The 15,911-nt window shown below is 39.1% G+C and overlaps 1 protein-coding gene across 8 annotated transcripts in view; it reads left to right on the top strand.

Moving 5' to 3' along the window:
* The window catches only part of ENPP2 (ectonucleotide pyrophosphatase/phosphodiesterase 2), a 107,146-nt gene that overhangs the window by 84,312 nt on the left and 6,923 nt on the right, over positions 1 to 15,911 (top strand). For 6 of the 8 annotated variants that reach the window (XM_032610575.1, XM_032610577.1, XM_032610573.1 and 3 more), the window contains 6 exons: positions 1,633 to 1,684; positions 8,908 to 8,982; positions 10,295 to 10,431; positions 11,441 to 11,576; positions 12,264 to 12,341; positions 15,518 to 15,650. In XM_032610575.1, coding sequence (XP_032466466.1) covers positions 1,633 to 1,684; positions 8,908 to 8,982; positions 10,295 to 10,431; positions 11,441 to 11,576; positions 12,264 to 12,341; positions 15,518 to 15,650 — 611 coding nt within the window. The remainder of the gene's footprint in view (positions 1 to 1,632; positions 1,685 to 8,907; positions 8,983 to 10,294; positions 10,432 to 11,440; positions 11,577 to 12,263; positions 12,342 to 15,517; positions 15,651 to 15,911) is intronic. The other 2 variants (XM_032610578.1, XM_032610579.1) reach the window with 1 other exon arrangement.

Genomic DNA, 15,911 nt, shown 5'->3' with positions numbered 1-15,911 from the left:
GGGGCACGAACCCGTGTCCCCTGCATCGGCAGGCGGACTCTCAACCACTGCGCCACCAGGGGAGCCCTGCCTGTGTGGTTTTATTACAGGCAAATGTGTGATCTTTCTATTAGACCTCATAAAAATGGAAAATAATTTTCCCACTGGTCTATCCCCCTCCCCTACCATTTGCTACCTTCTAGGATTCCTTGGGGCCTCAGAGCCACAGTGTGGGAGGCCCACCATGGGAGGAAGTTTGCTCTTCTTCCCTACCTCCTTCCCTTTATTAATCCTTCCTACTTTAGCTCCTGATAAGAACTAACAGGGCTTATTAGTATAAAGTAGGTAATTCTAAGACCTCAGCTGGAGGAGTTGAGTTGCCAAAGTCAACAGGAAGTGGTCTTTGAAGTGAATTCTAGTTATATTTTTAGAGGCATCTATTAGCTGTATCTTGTTTTCTGAATTACGTTTCTTCTGGGAAGCAAGAAGTATTTTGGTTATTTCATCTTAAACCGTTTTAGAGGGGTTCTAGATCATCTTTACTTTCTCAATGGGTTTCTCCAAAAGACTATTTTCCTTTTCTTAAAAAATAAATACAGACATACTGAAAAGGTATAGAGATTAAAAAAATGAATACTTCAATACACACATTGTGAGAAAGAAAACAGTACAGATTGAATGGAAGCTCCATGTGACATCCCACACCCCAATCCCACTTCCTTTCTACCCCAAAGGTAACTAATATCCTGAGTATAGTGTATATAATTGTCGTGTAGGCCTCTATACTTTCACTCCATACATATGTATCTCTTAAATAATGTATTAACTAATTTTTAGTATATAGTTCCCTAAAATAACCTATGGGATAGCTTTGGATATCTTATATTTTTATGTAAATGCTGTTATACTATATGTATCCTGCATTTAGTTGTTCATTCTTGTATTTTTGAGATTTATGCATATTAATATGTGAAGTTTTAGCTCATTCATTTTTACCACTAATAATTAATATTTAATTATATAATTATACCATCACGATTCTATTCATTTTCCTATTTGAGAACATTTGGTAATTTCCAATTGTTAGTTCTTCCAAACAATGCTGCAGTAGACATTACCGCAAATGTCTTTTTGTACACGTATGCTAGAGTGTCTCTAGAATATATAGTGGAAGATGGAGTTGCTGAGCCGTGACTTTTCAGAACTGCTGAGTCATTATGTTTTAACTTTAGGAAAAGCAATTTCATAACTTGGTTTGGGAATCACTTTAGTGTACCTAGAGATTAATCTGAAATATTGAGGCAATATTCGAATTAATTTACATATATACGCCCTAATCATCGTTGCCGACATGGGAGGTTGGTACCGTGATTATCCACACTTTTAAGGAAAGGAAACAAAATCATGGAGAAATTAAATAACATATTCGTGACCATAAATCACTAGGAAATGGAGCCCAAAATTTCATTTTGAGATAAAGTAGTAAATACTCTGCAGAGTTTATGGTATTGATGAAGTTTAGGATCCTGTTTTGAATTTAGCTGGGTACTAAATAGAGAGAAGGGTTCTGGAAAGAAAAAACGTTTCTGATTTGCTTTCTCTTCTCTTTTCTTTTTCTTTTTTTTTTTTTTTTTTTGGTTTTCACACATGAAGAACAAATTGGATGAACTCAACAAACGCCTTCATATAAAAGGGTCTACAGAAGGTAAGGAGTTGATGGAAAAAACAACCAGATAAGTTTTGTTTTCTAGCTTCCAAAAATTGGAGAGACTTCTTATTTACTTCATAGTGTAAGCACAATATTTTTTAAAATTCGAATTTGGATTGCAAAGTGATTTTTATACCATCTGGCAAAAGGTATTAGTTTATTCTATGTACACAGGATGCCAGCTGTGTAATAAGTCAGAAAATTTCCATTACCTTTTTTTTTCCCTCAATAGCTTTTAAGCCCTCTGAAAAGCAGAGGGATTAAATATACCATTGTGCATCTGATGGGTCATAAGTTAAGGTGCTTATGGGGACTTCAATGAAGGGAATGGAAGTCACAATTATAAATGGTAACAGCTGGCTCCTCTACTGAAGCTTACCTGCAGAGTCAGTGTGTATTTTACGGGAAGGGATGCACAGAAGGAACCAAATCAGATATCTCTCTTCAAAGAAGGATTATCTTGAGCCCTAACTCATTCTCCTCTTATTTTATGTACAATAATAACCCTCCTGTATTAGTCAACTTTTGCAAGCTTGTGATGAAAAAAGAGAATCTCAGTGGGCTGTGCATTTCTTGTTCATGTTTCAGGATGCTGACTATAGGCCAAGTGTGGCTCTGCCCCATGTGTACTTTTTATTCTGGAATCTAGGCTGAAGGAGCAGCCCCTAGCTGGGACATGCCCTTCTCGTGGCAGAGGGAAAAGAGGAATGGCAGAACCAGGCAATGGGTCTCAACACTTCTGCTTTGATGAGGCATCTGTCACTTCCATTCCCAGTTCATTGGTGAAAGTAGGGCACATGAAACCAGTGGAGTAGGGAAGTATATTCTTTCCACAAGGACACTGTCCTACAAGTCACTGGGCAATGGGTAGAAGTATATAATCCTTTACAAAAGAGCAGTAAATAATTAGGAACAATAATGCAATCTACCACATAAGCTCTTCCTTCTGGTTTTGAAATCCCAGGAAAATTAGAAGAGATTAGAAGAAGACGGAAAGGCTCCTACACAGGTTACTACAGCAGGTGGGATAGCACCTTGTAACAGCAAGGGAATGACCAAAAGTGTATTAAAAAGAAGACAGAAATCAAGCACAGCAGCCCAAGTCATGCAGTAAAGATGCACGTAGTCAAATTCTCTGGAGAGCATTACATGAGTTATTAGCTTACATATGGTTCTATTTATCGTACGTGCGATTTCCAATCTGATTAAGTAAAGGTTGAGGAAACCAGTGGAATATTTTATTTACTTGACTTATTTCCCCTCTTTATAAAGATCTTCATGTTTTTTCTTCTTCTCTTCCTACATCACCACCCTCCCGCTTCTCTCTTTGATGATAGAACACACAGACTCTTTGGCATGTAATTGGATGAACACGGCTTTTGAGATAGGACTTAGTTGATGGAAGGTACACAAATCCTTCACAAATCTAGAAGTGATTTGAAGTGTTTGACATCAAACCTCTAGTGGACTGCGGTGTCATTAGAATTGGAAAAATTACAATGCCACCAGGATCGAGGAGGATGGAGTCTCATGACTTGAGTTTTTTAAATATTCACTCACCAAGGCAGAGAAATATTACTGAGATGTTTCTCTTCTAAAAGTCACTAATGAAATAGTTAATTATGATAACTTTGAATGGACTCTAATGTTTTTGCTGATTCAAGCTCTGACTATTCGTGGTCCTAAAACATTTCCATCTGGGAAAAAAATCTTTCATTTAGTTTTTTCGTGGCAGTGTGCTCATAGGACAAAACCAGTCCCACAAGTCAGCGTAGACAGTGGCCTCAAACTTCTGAGCTTGAAAATAAGAGGCATCTTCTAGGTGAATCACTGACTCTCAGGGCTGGAAAGAGCCATAGTTATTGACCTCACCGCACCATTGCTCTGCTCAGAGTTGAATATGTGTCTTATCTCTAGATGATTTTATGTCACTGAGGCTTAAAGTTTATATACTTTCATGGAAATGGACCCTCACGTGTTTTTGTTGAGCGCCTACCCTGGGCTGGGAGCTGATTTCTCTGAGACGTCTGGTTCTGTCAGCTGTGTCACCAATAGTTTCCAGCATGTAACTTCACAATGGTAACATAAAATGTTAGGGGAGGATCATGGTAGCACACCTTCTTGGTCTGCTTATGGCCTGATGGGATAGTCTCTAATGATACAAGAGAGACTTTATTTATTTTTATTATAATTAACAGTTTAATATTCAATAGGCTTTTGGTAAGGTTGTTTAAGTTTATACAGTATTGTTTTGTATGTATGCATAATAATGGCTATTTGCAATTGCCAATAGCTGGAGTGATACAAGATAGACTTTAAAACTATTACATGAAGTTCAAATAATTATATATCATTGCCTTATTATGTGCAAAGCATTTGCTCATTTAGATTCTAGGATACGTGTAAGCCTCGGTGTTCTCTCTCCTGTCTCTTTCTCTCTCTGTCTCTTGGTGTCTGTCTCCTTAAGCGTCTTGTCTCAGTCATTTCTTCAGCTGCAAAGTGACATTTTCTTGGTCTGAGTTCTTTCAGGCCTTTATGGTGAGTCCTGGGTCATAAGTCTAGTCCCCCACTGGAAATAGTCAACGTCTGCTCTGCTGGAGTAGAACCTCGTGAATTCGAGGCGCTGTATGTGTTATGCTCAGAGCAATCACTTCCCCTTTCTGGCTATCTTTAATATATATTGAGGCTTTTAAACCATTTTGTAGACCTAAAGTTCTATACAAATGTAAAGTTGTATTATTTTCCTGCCTAGTTTTTTAAAAAAATACACCTATAGGTAGCTGATTTTTTCAGAATAAACCACAGGCCCTGCCCATTCCATTTGTAACATTCATATGTAACTGTTTTAATGTCATATGACATAAAACCACTCATACATCTGTACCAAACACACATGTAAAAGCTATGCATTCCAACAGTGAAACAACCCAGGGTAAATTTGAGGTAACAAAACAGTGGTATATTAAATTAATCTTAGGCTTTATTTTATTATGAATACTAAACTTACAGAATCAAGTCCTGTACTAAAATGAAGGGAAGAACAGATATGAGCTTCAAAAACTGGGATCTAAACTGCTTGCTAAAGCTTTACTATTTCTACATTTGTAGTGAATTCCGGATCTTAATTGCATGGCTGCTTTTCTGGATCACATGTATGTAATGTCTTGGCAAACTTACTGAATTTTTATTTTGTAATCCATGAATCAATGGATAAATGAATGAATGAAATGGAAATATTTAAATTTCTCACAGCAAGCAATTCTGGCACTTGAGCCAGGTATAATTTTTACTGTGAGAATAATTGCACTATTATTTTCACTTTAGTCTTTTCTCTACTAGCATTGCTAAACCATGTTTTGTATTTTCTTAGTCAGGTTGGCATTCACTATCATCTTTGTGAGACAGGGAATTAAACATCATCTTAACACCTATGTGTTTGGCTCCTTATCACACGCCATGAGAAATTAGTTTGGTTAGAAAAATGACTTCAACACTAGTAATTCTTGTTAACTTTAAAGCAGTCCTGAATAGCTAGAGGGGGAATATTAGGCAGGTTATACATAGAAAGCCAGTTCTTGAAAGTCATAAAGAACAGTATTTTTTAAAAAATAAAACAATCAGGGCTTCCCTGGTGGTGCAGTGGTTGAGAGTCTGCCTGCCGGTGCAGGGGAGACGAGTTCGTGCCCCGGTCCGGGAAGATCTCACATGCGCGGAGCGGCTGGGCCCGTGAGCCATGGCCGCTGGGCCTGCGCGTCCGGAGCCTGTGCTCCGCAATGGGAGAGGCCACAACAGTGAGAGGCCCGCGTACCGCAAAATAAAATAAAATAAAATAAAATAAAACAATCATTTATTTATCCACATAGATATTTGGCATTGTTGGAGGTAGAGTTACAATGGTAAACAAAATAGATAAAATCCGTGTCCTCATTAAGTTATTATTTTATTGTGAGATTTAGCCAGTTGATGAATTACAGCGTAGTGTTTTTTTTTTTTTTTTTCCAGTACGCAGGCCTCTCACTGTTGTGGTCTCTCCCGTTGCGGAGCACAGGCTCCGGACATGCAGGCTCAGCGGCCATGGCTCACGGGCCCAGCCGCTCCGCGGCATGTGGGATCTTCCCGGGCCGGAGCACGAACCCGCGTCCCCTGCATCGGCAGGCGGACTCTCAACCACTGCGCCACAAGGAAAGCCCCGAGAGTGCTGTTTCTTGACACCATTGCCACCTGAAAGTTATGGTTTCTAAAAATCTTAGTCTATTTTAAAAATTAAGTATGCATGTTAGTATGCTTGTTGCAGTGATTCATCAATTTGGTAAATATTTCTTGTCTGTTAGTGATAACACTCACAGATCTGCCCAAGTCACCCAATCTTCGGGTATTATCTTTGATTGTTCCTTAGGGTTTCCCTTGGATTCTCTTAAAGTCACTTACTTAGTAGCTGTGGTCCTAGAATGCAGAAACTCCTTGGAAAAAATCCTCACTACACAAAATAACATCAAACTTTACAGCCTGACTTTTAAGATCCTCTTTACCTTTTGTTTATAGCCTCCAAATGAGAGATTGTAGATATACTGTTTTCAAGTTTGGTTTAAGGGTAACCTTTAAAACAAAACCAACATCTTTTTCTTTTGGGCAGAAGAAAACCCATTTTAGATTTTGTACAGAAATGCATAACCTTCAGTTTTGTTCTGAAGGACCTCTTGAGGATAAAGAAGGTGAATAATCACCTCCCCCTGGGATTATTGTGGTATACTTTTTTTTTTTTTTTGCGGTACTCGGGCCTCTCACTGTTGTGGCCTCTCCCATTGTGGAGCACAGGATCCGGACGTGCAGGCTCAGTGGCCATGGCTCACGGGCCCAGACGCTCCGCGGCATGTGGGATCTTCCCAGACCGGGGCATGAACCCGCGTCCCCTGCATCGGCAGGCGGACTCTCAACCACTGTGCCACCAGGGAAGCCCCAGCGTAGTGTTTTAAGGGTTGAGGTAAGAAAGAACAGGACCCTACCAGAGGCATCAAATCTAATCCCAGAGGAGGTTGACATGGCAGTAAATGCTAGTAGACACTTCTAAGGCAAAGGAGGAGAAAGGATGTAGGAAAAGGGAAGAACTTGGGTAGAGACTTTGTGGTAAAATGTAAGAGCATATTATTCTGGGAGTAGATGTTTAAAACAAAAACAAAAAAGAGGAGAGATTTCATGTGGCTCTCAAGTCAGCCAGCTAATCTGTGGGAATATGAATCAGGAAGCTGAAGAGGGAAAAGAAACACACACTCAAGTCTGGATGACCAAGTTTTGGAAGACAAAAAGAATGAGCGCTGGGGAAGTCCACACCACTTAAAAAGATTTGCCTCACAGTATTTTGCCGACGTGGTATCTGGAGGAGAACCGTGGCATGTACCAAAAATGCCAGCCACTATTGTAAACAAGGAGCTAGGGTGTGGAATGGAGGCTCTGTCTGGAATTTCACGGAGTAGGAACCCAGCCTGGGAAGACACAAGCTATACTAGATCCGTATCAAGAAATCACGAGGAACATATTTCAAAAGCAGAAGCTTGCAGGCTCATCTCCAGGGTGGCTGGTCTCTAGATGAAGCACTTATGTGTCCAAAGAGTGAGCTTCAAGTACACTCTTGTGGCTCAACAAGGGACTTTTTGCTAAACAGAAATGCAATGGGTGACTTGTCTAAGATGTCATAGGGGATAGCAGGCTGTGACCAAGAACCTGTGATTGTTTGATACCCTGATAAACTGAAAAAGGGAAATCTAAATTTTGCTTCTGGACCTTAAGATGTTTCTTACTGCAAAGATGATTTCACCTCTTTCTTAGATGAAGCTATTATGCAACAGGAAGACCCAAGTAGATTCTTTGGGTCAGTTGGGGGACTTGGTTGGATATTAGGAGACTGCCAAAGCCACTACATTATTTTTCTTCATGTCATACATGCTCAGTTAACAATTGAGAAAAAGTCAGTCAGATAATGATATATTTGGGGTCCAACTGTGTGCCAAAAACTGCAGTTGTGCATATCTTGGGAGCTATGACACCTACATTTCAAAAGAAAATTGAGTTTCTACAGAAACTCAGAGCAGAAGTATGAGTAGAGATGGAGAAGCTTAACTGGAGAAATCTTTCAGGAGAAAGTGACTCTTAAGATGTCTCTTCCCCTCTTGTCCTTTCCTCCCTCTCCCCCCATGTCTCTTTCATGGGTGCTGAGCTATGTGACCATATTATTTGTCATCCCCTTTTGAAGGTGAGAAGGACAATTATGCCAGGGCAACAGGCATAAATGGGATGTGGGGTCACTCTGGCTTAGCTTCATAAGTTCTGTAAGGTCCATACTGATGCCACCTCATCCCCATCTGTGGCATGCCTCATGCTCTGTTTTCCTGTTCCACTATGTAGATATCTCTGATATAGTGAGCAGCATATTGCATTTTAGTTATTTATGCCATGTTTGTCTCTCTCATTGAACTGTGAGCTTCTTGAGGGTAAAAGCTCTCTCTTTTTTTTTTTGCGGTATGCGGGCCTCTCACTGTCGTGGCCTCTCCCATTGTGGAGCACAGGCTCCGGACGCGCAGGCTCAGTGGCCATGCCTCATGGTCCCAGCCGCTCTGCGGCATGTGGGATCTTCCCAGACCGGGGCATGGACCCGTGTCCCCTGCATCAGCAGACGGTCTCTCAACCAATGCGCCACCTGGGAAGCCCAAAAGCTCTATCTTAATTGTCTTTACCAAGTATCTCTATTCCATAGCCCAAGGCCTGACACAAAGAAGGTACTCAGTATATGTTTGATGAGGGGGGAATACATTAATGAAAAATTTGGAGGGAGATAAGTGACAGGACTGGTGGAGAAGTCATTCCCAGTAGAGAGAAAAGGAGTCATATATATAATAGCATAGAGTTGTTGACAATGATTATGAGCAGTATTACAAATCAATCAGCCTTCATGGAATGGAGTGCTATGTTGAGGAATGGTGAGAAATAAGGAGGAACCAGAGTTGGTGGAGTCTATAAATTGTCTAAGAGTGTTGATTGATGGCTGCTCTAAAGAGGGGTGTTGCATAGAGGAATATGGCTGCTGTTTTGTTGTCCTCTTAATGGGATAGATTGGATAATATGCCAGGTTTGCATCTGAGCTTGGAGGAATGTGTTGGGTAAGCATTAAAACTTGAATGATAAAAAGAGAATAGCTTCTCAAAGAATCTTGATACTTCTGCTTCCAGCTGAAACCAGGAAATTCAGAGGCAGCAAAAATGAAATCAAGGAAAACGTTAATGGAAATTTTGAACCTAGAAAAGGTTTGGTTTGAGTTTTGAAGGAAAGTCTGACCTGGTAAACTGCCCCCAAGTACTACTGTTATGATTTGCTGGCTTTTCATTATATTTCATTTATACGATATTAGCATATTATGTTCTAATTCTTAGGGGTGGGTCCCCAAATTTGGTAGCTTTATCAAGACTTCTACATTTACTGCAATGCTGACAAAGCCCAGCTACCCAGAACAGGCTTGTGCTGTGAACTGTGGGCTGTTTTGCCTCAAATCAGCAGTTCTACTTGGGAGGGTCTTGCAAAGTAATCTACAAAGGGTTTTCTCTGTTACTTGTGTAGAATGGTAATACTTTAATTAAAGCAACATGTATACATAATTTAGTAAGTGCCAGAACTGACTTTTTTCTAATAGAAATCATAGTAAAACAATTTTTTTGGATCATCACTTAGGGGATCGTGAATTGCCAAAGCCTCAGTCTCTCAATATTTTGGTCTGCAGGACCCCAATTTCTATGAATCTATGGCAGTTCTGACTTTAGCCTGTCTAAAATGGGCAGATCAAGCTTGAGGCATTTATTGTGGGCGTAGAATGAAGGTTTGCACATTAATCTCCCATGTCTTCTTCTTAGAAGAATAAAGTTTCAAACCTTTATTTTTTCCTAAGAGGAGAGCTTCCTCTTAGGGGTCTGAATCTACATTCTGGGGTTTTAACTGAGTTCTTTGGTAACCGATGACCTCCCTTTTGTATTTAAAGGACCCCCTTGAATGCCACTTATTTTATCTATACATGTTCCTTTAAGTTCTTACCTAAAGAGTTTTCCTCCATGTCACAAAGCTACTTACTTTAAATGCTCATTAGTACTCACTTTTTATGCTGAAATAATGCATATTTGAGTTGCAGTTTACAAATAATGATCAAAGAGTACCTTCCCCTTAATTAAATCTTTGGTTAATTTGATGAGCCTTTCCAGGGTCAAATGAATTAATTCTATAAAAATCTAATTGTCTTGACTTCCCAGTCAGCTGAATCATTTCGAAATTTAATAAATAATTGTCTTACCCATAGAGATTAAAATTCTTTATAACTGAAAAAAACCATTAAAATAAATATGGTATTTACTTTACAGTTTTGATAACTGTAAGCCTTGACCCACGCTTAGGTGATCAAATAAACCACAGAAGTGTTAGGAAAACTAACCTGATTAAATTAAGAAGAAGGAGCTACATTATTAATAAGTAAGCAAGCAAATTGTGGACAATTTGACTCTCTTCCAATATTTCTTTAACATTTGATGTACAGTTTAATATGTGTTTAAGACAGTTTATTTTTTTCTTTCCTAGAGAGACACCTCCTCTATGGACGGCCTGCGGTGCTTTATCGGACTAGATATGATATCTTGTACCACACTGACTTTGAAAGCAGTTATAGTGAAATATTCCTAATGCCACTCTGGACATCGTACACTGTTTCCAAACAGGTCATTGAGAAAACTGGGTTTCATGTTCTTCATGTCATTACGCTCCTTGCCTTAATATAATGATTGTTTGCTGAACAGAATTGTCTTAGACAAGATTTTAAGTTTTCCTGATGAAAGAAATCCTATATTGGATCTGTTGTAAAATATTTTGAATTAGACTTTCTGCAGTGTTCTAAAAACTTCATGGTAATAGGTGGAAGAGCATAGCATACTAATTCTTTTAGTTTTTCTTACTCTGCTCGACATGGTCCACTAGTTACAGAAGCCACCAGTATCTGGCCATTTGTTTTAATAGACTTTATTTTTTAGAGCAGTTTTAGGTTCAGAGCAAAACTGAATGGGAGAGACAGAAATTTCCCATATACCCACGGCTCCACACATGTATAGCCTGCCCCACATATCAACATCCTGTTCTTTTTTTTTTTTTTTTTTTTATCCTGTTCTTTTTTAATGAAGGTTTTATGTTGGGGTTTCAGTTTTGGTAAAGATGAGGTAAGAAAGTTTATTTCAGGAATTAGAAAAATTCATTGGGCAGTTGAACTATGTTTTTAAACTCTGAATACAAATGACTACTTCTACTGCCCCAAACACAGCTTCTTATTAATTTGTTCTCAGGCACATACAATACATATATAGTCTTTTTTTTAAAAATAGGAGATATGTCTATATTATTTCTCAGAATTTTATTTTTTAAGCTGTCTTATGTGGAATCTCATTCGTTATATCAACAGTGAGATTTCTGCCTTGCGTATTATTGTTTCACCTAGGACTGATAAGAGAGTCCTGCTACTAAAAACATAAGAGTTAAAAAGTTACTAGCTTACTACATTTAAAACTGAGGTCCTTAAAAAAAAAAAAAAGAGTCAATATCAGAATATGAGCTATAGTAAAAGCTAATGGGGCTTTGATTCTGGCTGTCTGGAACCAAACAATCTGGCTTCAGCATTTCCCTGTTGGTTTGGTGTTGTCTCTGCCATGGCATTGCTGACTACCTGTGACTACCATACAGGCTGAGGTCTCTGGCATCCCTGAACACCTGACCAATTGCGTCCGGCCTGATGTCCGTGTTTCTCCGAGTTTCAGTCAGAGCTGTTTGGCCTACAAAAATGATAAACAGATGTCCTATGGATTCCTCTTTCCTCCTTGTAAGTTACAGATAGCAGGATCTGACCATTCTAGAGGGATGTTATTTTGTGGAGTCTGGCGTGTGCAACTTGGTATTTAGGATTTCAGTGGTTTTTAGGTTTTCTAAAAAACCTAAAAGCCAGAGGGGCGCTCAAGAGATTGAGGAGATGAACTTCTCTGGGAGCCTTCCAAAAGCAGCCAGAAAAGAGACCAGCTTTCACAAATCCTATTCTCGGGGAATTCTAAAATGCAAGGGAATATTCTGTGTGTCACCTGACATCACTAAATGAGCATCTGAAAGTGAAATAGGAAATTATTGACATAAATCTTTTACATAATACTATAGAGGTGATCTCTTAAGAATACATGAAGCCCTTTAATTCTCTCTCATTACCTTGATGACATTTTTTTAAAAGTCCAAATTATGCCAGTAAAATCAAAGAATTCTTTTATAAAATACTTAGTAGACGCAAGACTAAGTAGGAAGAAAAAGAATCATAAAAATGTTTTTAAGGAGAACTATTGAGTGAAGAAAAGAGATTGAGTGGGAAGGGAAGTAGGAAATGGTATATAAAGAATGGGATAAGTAGGAATAAAAGGGTAGATCCACGCATTTCATGCTGTTTGGACCATTTTAGAAGATTCCTTTTTTTAATTGATGTCGATTTTATTATGTAATGGGCACTATTTGTTTTCCCAATGTTTAGATCTGAGCTCTCTGCCAGAAACTAAATATGATGCATTCCTCGTAACCAATATGGTTCCAATGTATCCTGCTTTCAAACGTAAGTCTAATATTTACCTAGTAGACTATTATTTGTGGAAAGAAATGTTTCTAAATTTACCACTTACCTTTCCTACCTCTCTATTCATTTTAATAATAATAATACCTTTCATGTGTTTAGCCTTTATAATTTTTGAAGAACTTTAATGTAAATTCTCTACTGCTAAGCCAAAATATGAATCTGTGAGTGAGGGAGCTTGGCAGGGTTTTTTTATCCCTTGTTTATAATTAAGAAATTGAAGTCACAAGAAGTGACCCATGAATGGCAGAAGCTGAGCTAAACCAAGTTTGTGCTTTCCTTCTAATCCGGTGTTCTCTCTATTTCAATGCTCAGTGGTTTAAAAGAGTCTTCTCTGTATTTTGGAGGCTACCTGACATTTAACAGCATCTGTATTTATTTATAGAATGTTACAGTAAAAGCCACTAACACCTTTTTCCTTTAGTGGGATGGTGATGTATTCTGAATGTTGACCCCGAAACCCAGCAAGAGCTTAAAGGGTCTCCTGAATCATCAGAGAATTAAGTTCAGTAGGTTTTAGGGCTGTGCAAATTATATACACTCATAATTTCTTTGTATATGACATAAATATTTGTGGATGATAGTGATGAAATGAATGGTATAGGCACAGTGAGCCCCAGCCCCAAAACTGAGTTCTGATCTCTGGAGTGTGAACACTGGCTATGTGATCATAGAAATGCCATTTAGCTTGTCATTTATAAAATTATGAGATTTGATTGCATGACTTCTATGGCTTATATGGATTTGTAACTTAACTGTCCAATGACAAAAACAATCCATTTTCTATTTCTGCTAACAAAGAGTTCATTCATTTGCCTATCCATCCATATTCCATCCATCCATGCATCCCTCCATCCATCCAACCATCCATGTATTCAAAGACAGAGAAAGCATTATAGAGTAGCTTTGACCTCCCTTTAGTTTATTTACAGTGAGCAGACATATATGCTTATAGGAAAGGTAGGAAAAGGAAACACTTCTACATAACTCCACTTTCTAAAGGAGTATTGGGCTGTGTTACATGACTCTCAGGGCTGAAATAAAGTCTCAAAATAGGACACGAGATGGTGGAATGTCATCTACAGAGCCGAGCCTCCTCAACTTGACATTGGTGAAATGGCCAACACGGTTTAGAGAAAAAAAAAATGTTTATTTGATGTCCTAATTTAGTAAATAAAGGCTTATTCAAAGGTAGAATCTCTTGCCTATGAGTGAAAAATTAAAGTATGCTTTTAAAAGGAGGTTTCCTCGTTTGTTCTCAGCCCCAGCTGAGAAAGGTTTCACAAACCCCCGTAGATCCATTTGTCCTAATATTACATGGAATGCAGCTTCATTGAATTTCCACAAATCAGGGTTTCCTGGATTTCTTTATCCTTTACTGATGCCTTTTTGACCAAGCAGCAATGAAGGAAGCACACGGTACCACCCTGAGGCTGGTGTGGCCAAAGGCCTTTCACAGAGGGCCCACTGTCCTTCTTCACTAGGGGAATGGTTTTCTTGCATGCCACATTTCTGCGGGTTTGGCCTTTTGACTGTTCTCATTGTTATTTCTTTCCCTCTATGGCTCTCCAATTTTTACGCTTAAGTTAACATTTGAACTTCTTCCCCACTGTCCTCATTTCTTTATTGCAAATAATTATCCATGGTATTTTGGCTCTGGTGGGCTGCTCTGTCTTTCTCATTTAGAATAGAGGATCAGCAGTTGAAGCACTATGGGAAAAATGCCCAAGCATTTTCTAATAAGGGGAGGTAAAAAATGATAACAGCCTGAACCTCAAAACCCCGATGTAGAATAGAGCATGGTAAGTTAAATCTAACATGTTAGAGCCAACTTCTTTGGTTTGCCTTTCCTGTCCTCTTCTGTTATTCCCTTCTTTTGCCTTTTCCCTTTTCCATTCTGCCCCTCTCCTTCCCCTGTGATTGACTATCGTGTAAATTGGAGCTAGCGAGGCCAAGGAAATCCTCTCTAGAGGATGACCATGAAAGTGAGAAATGAATAGCGGAGGAGAAACTAGGCATGCCTAGTCAGGGGACGTGTTTTCCAGATGAAGGGAAAAGCATATGCAAAATCTTACTCTGAAACAAGTTTAGTGAGTTGGGGGACAGGAAGAAAGGCATGTACCTGAGGGGGAAAGGAATAGGAGGAAAAGTCATGGAGGGAGGCAAGGGCCATGGTGGAAAGTTGGGATTTTATTTTAATTACAGTGAGAAATCATCTGGAGTGTTAGAGGTGGGTGTTGTGGAAATGTGATACAATCACATTTATAGTGTAAAAGGATCCATTTGGCTACTCCAAAGAGAATGGGCTACGGGGAAGGAAGAGTTTCTCCCAAGGTGCCAAGTAGTCTTTTGTGGTAGTTCATTGCAAAGAGGATAGTGACTTGGACCAGGGTGGATGCAGTGAAAATTGTGAGGAGTGGTCAGATTTGGAAGACTGGGATGTATTTTAGAGGTAGCACTAACAGGACTTGTTCACATGCATATGAAGTAAGGAGAGAAGTCAGGGATGAATCCTAAGATTTTGACCTGAACATCGGGGTGAATGCGAGTGCCACTGGCTATGATGGAGAAGCCAAGAGTTGGATCAGGAGTGGAAGAAAAGTCAAGAATTCTGTTTGGATAATTTTTTGTTAGATATGATTATTAGGTTTTCAAATGTACCATGAGAGGGCTGGTTGGGTAGCATGTCTGGAGTTGCCTGGAAAGGTTAGGGCTAGAGACATAAACTTGAGAATTAGCGCATCTATGACATGTGAAAGAAGAGAAAGTAGATTAAAGCCTTTTTTCAATTTCCCACAAACACCATACTTCCCCTGTTGCACATACTATTCTCTGCCTGGAATGTTGTCTCCACCTCTTTGCCTCAGAAACACCCACTTGTCCTTCAGATCTCAGCCTAGTAACCATTTCACCTGTAAATCCTTCCCTGACTGGTTGGGCTACGTTAAACTCCTCTACCATTGTCTCCGTATCTTTCTCTTGGCCGGTTCATAAATGACACACCCACAGCTAATGCTTTAGGATGGATTGCTCTTAAGAATCACAACAGATCTACTGTTTCTTGGCTTGTGACATTTGGCTTGTTTAATGCATCCAAGAGAGAATTTGGCCAAAGCAAGGAGTTTTGTTTACGGAGAACTGATTTTGTTTTTGTACAGGAGTCTGGAATTATTTCCAAAGGGTTCTGGTGAAGAAATATGCTTCAGAAAGAAATGGAGTTAATGTGATAAGTGGACCAATTTTTGACTATGACTACGATGGCTTACATGACACACAAGACAAAATCAAACAGTAAGCTTTTCATTCCCACGCAACGTGTGCTTTTAAATTCCAAGATCTCACTCAAGAATATTTTTCAAATATTCACGTACTAGAGAAGAGCTGATACCTCTTAAACCTGTTGCTCTTCGAATCTCCTTGTGATTTCTTCAGTTCTTTTGGACCTGTGATTAAACGAGGCATTGGTGGTTGGAAAGGAATTAGGATTTGTGATAAATAAATGCACTTTTCATTTTCATGAAAGAAAATGTATCAAAAGATTAGAAATTTTTT

The sequence above is a fragment of the Phocoena sinus genome, chromosome 17 (assembly GCF_008692025.1).
Source record: "Phocoena sinus isolate mPhoSin1 chromosome 17, mPhoSin1.pri, whole genome shotgun sequence".
NCBI lineage: Eukaryota > Metazoa > Chordata > Mammalia > Artiodactyla > Phocoenidae > Phocoena > Phocoena sinus.
The sequence above is the reverse complement of the archived record's forward strand: the minus strand, read 5'-3'. Positions and strand labels throughout refer to the sequence as shown.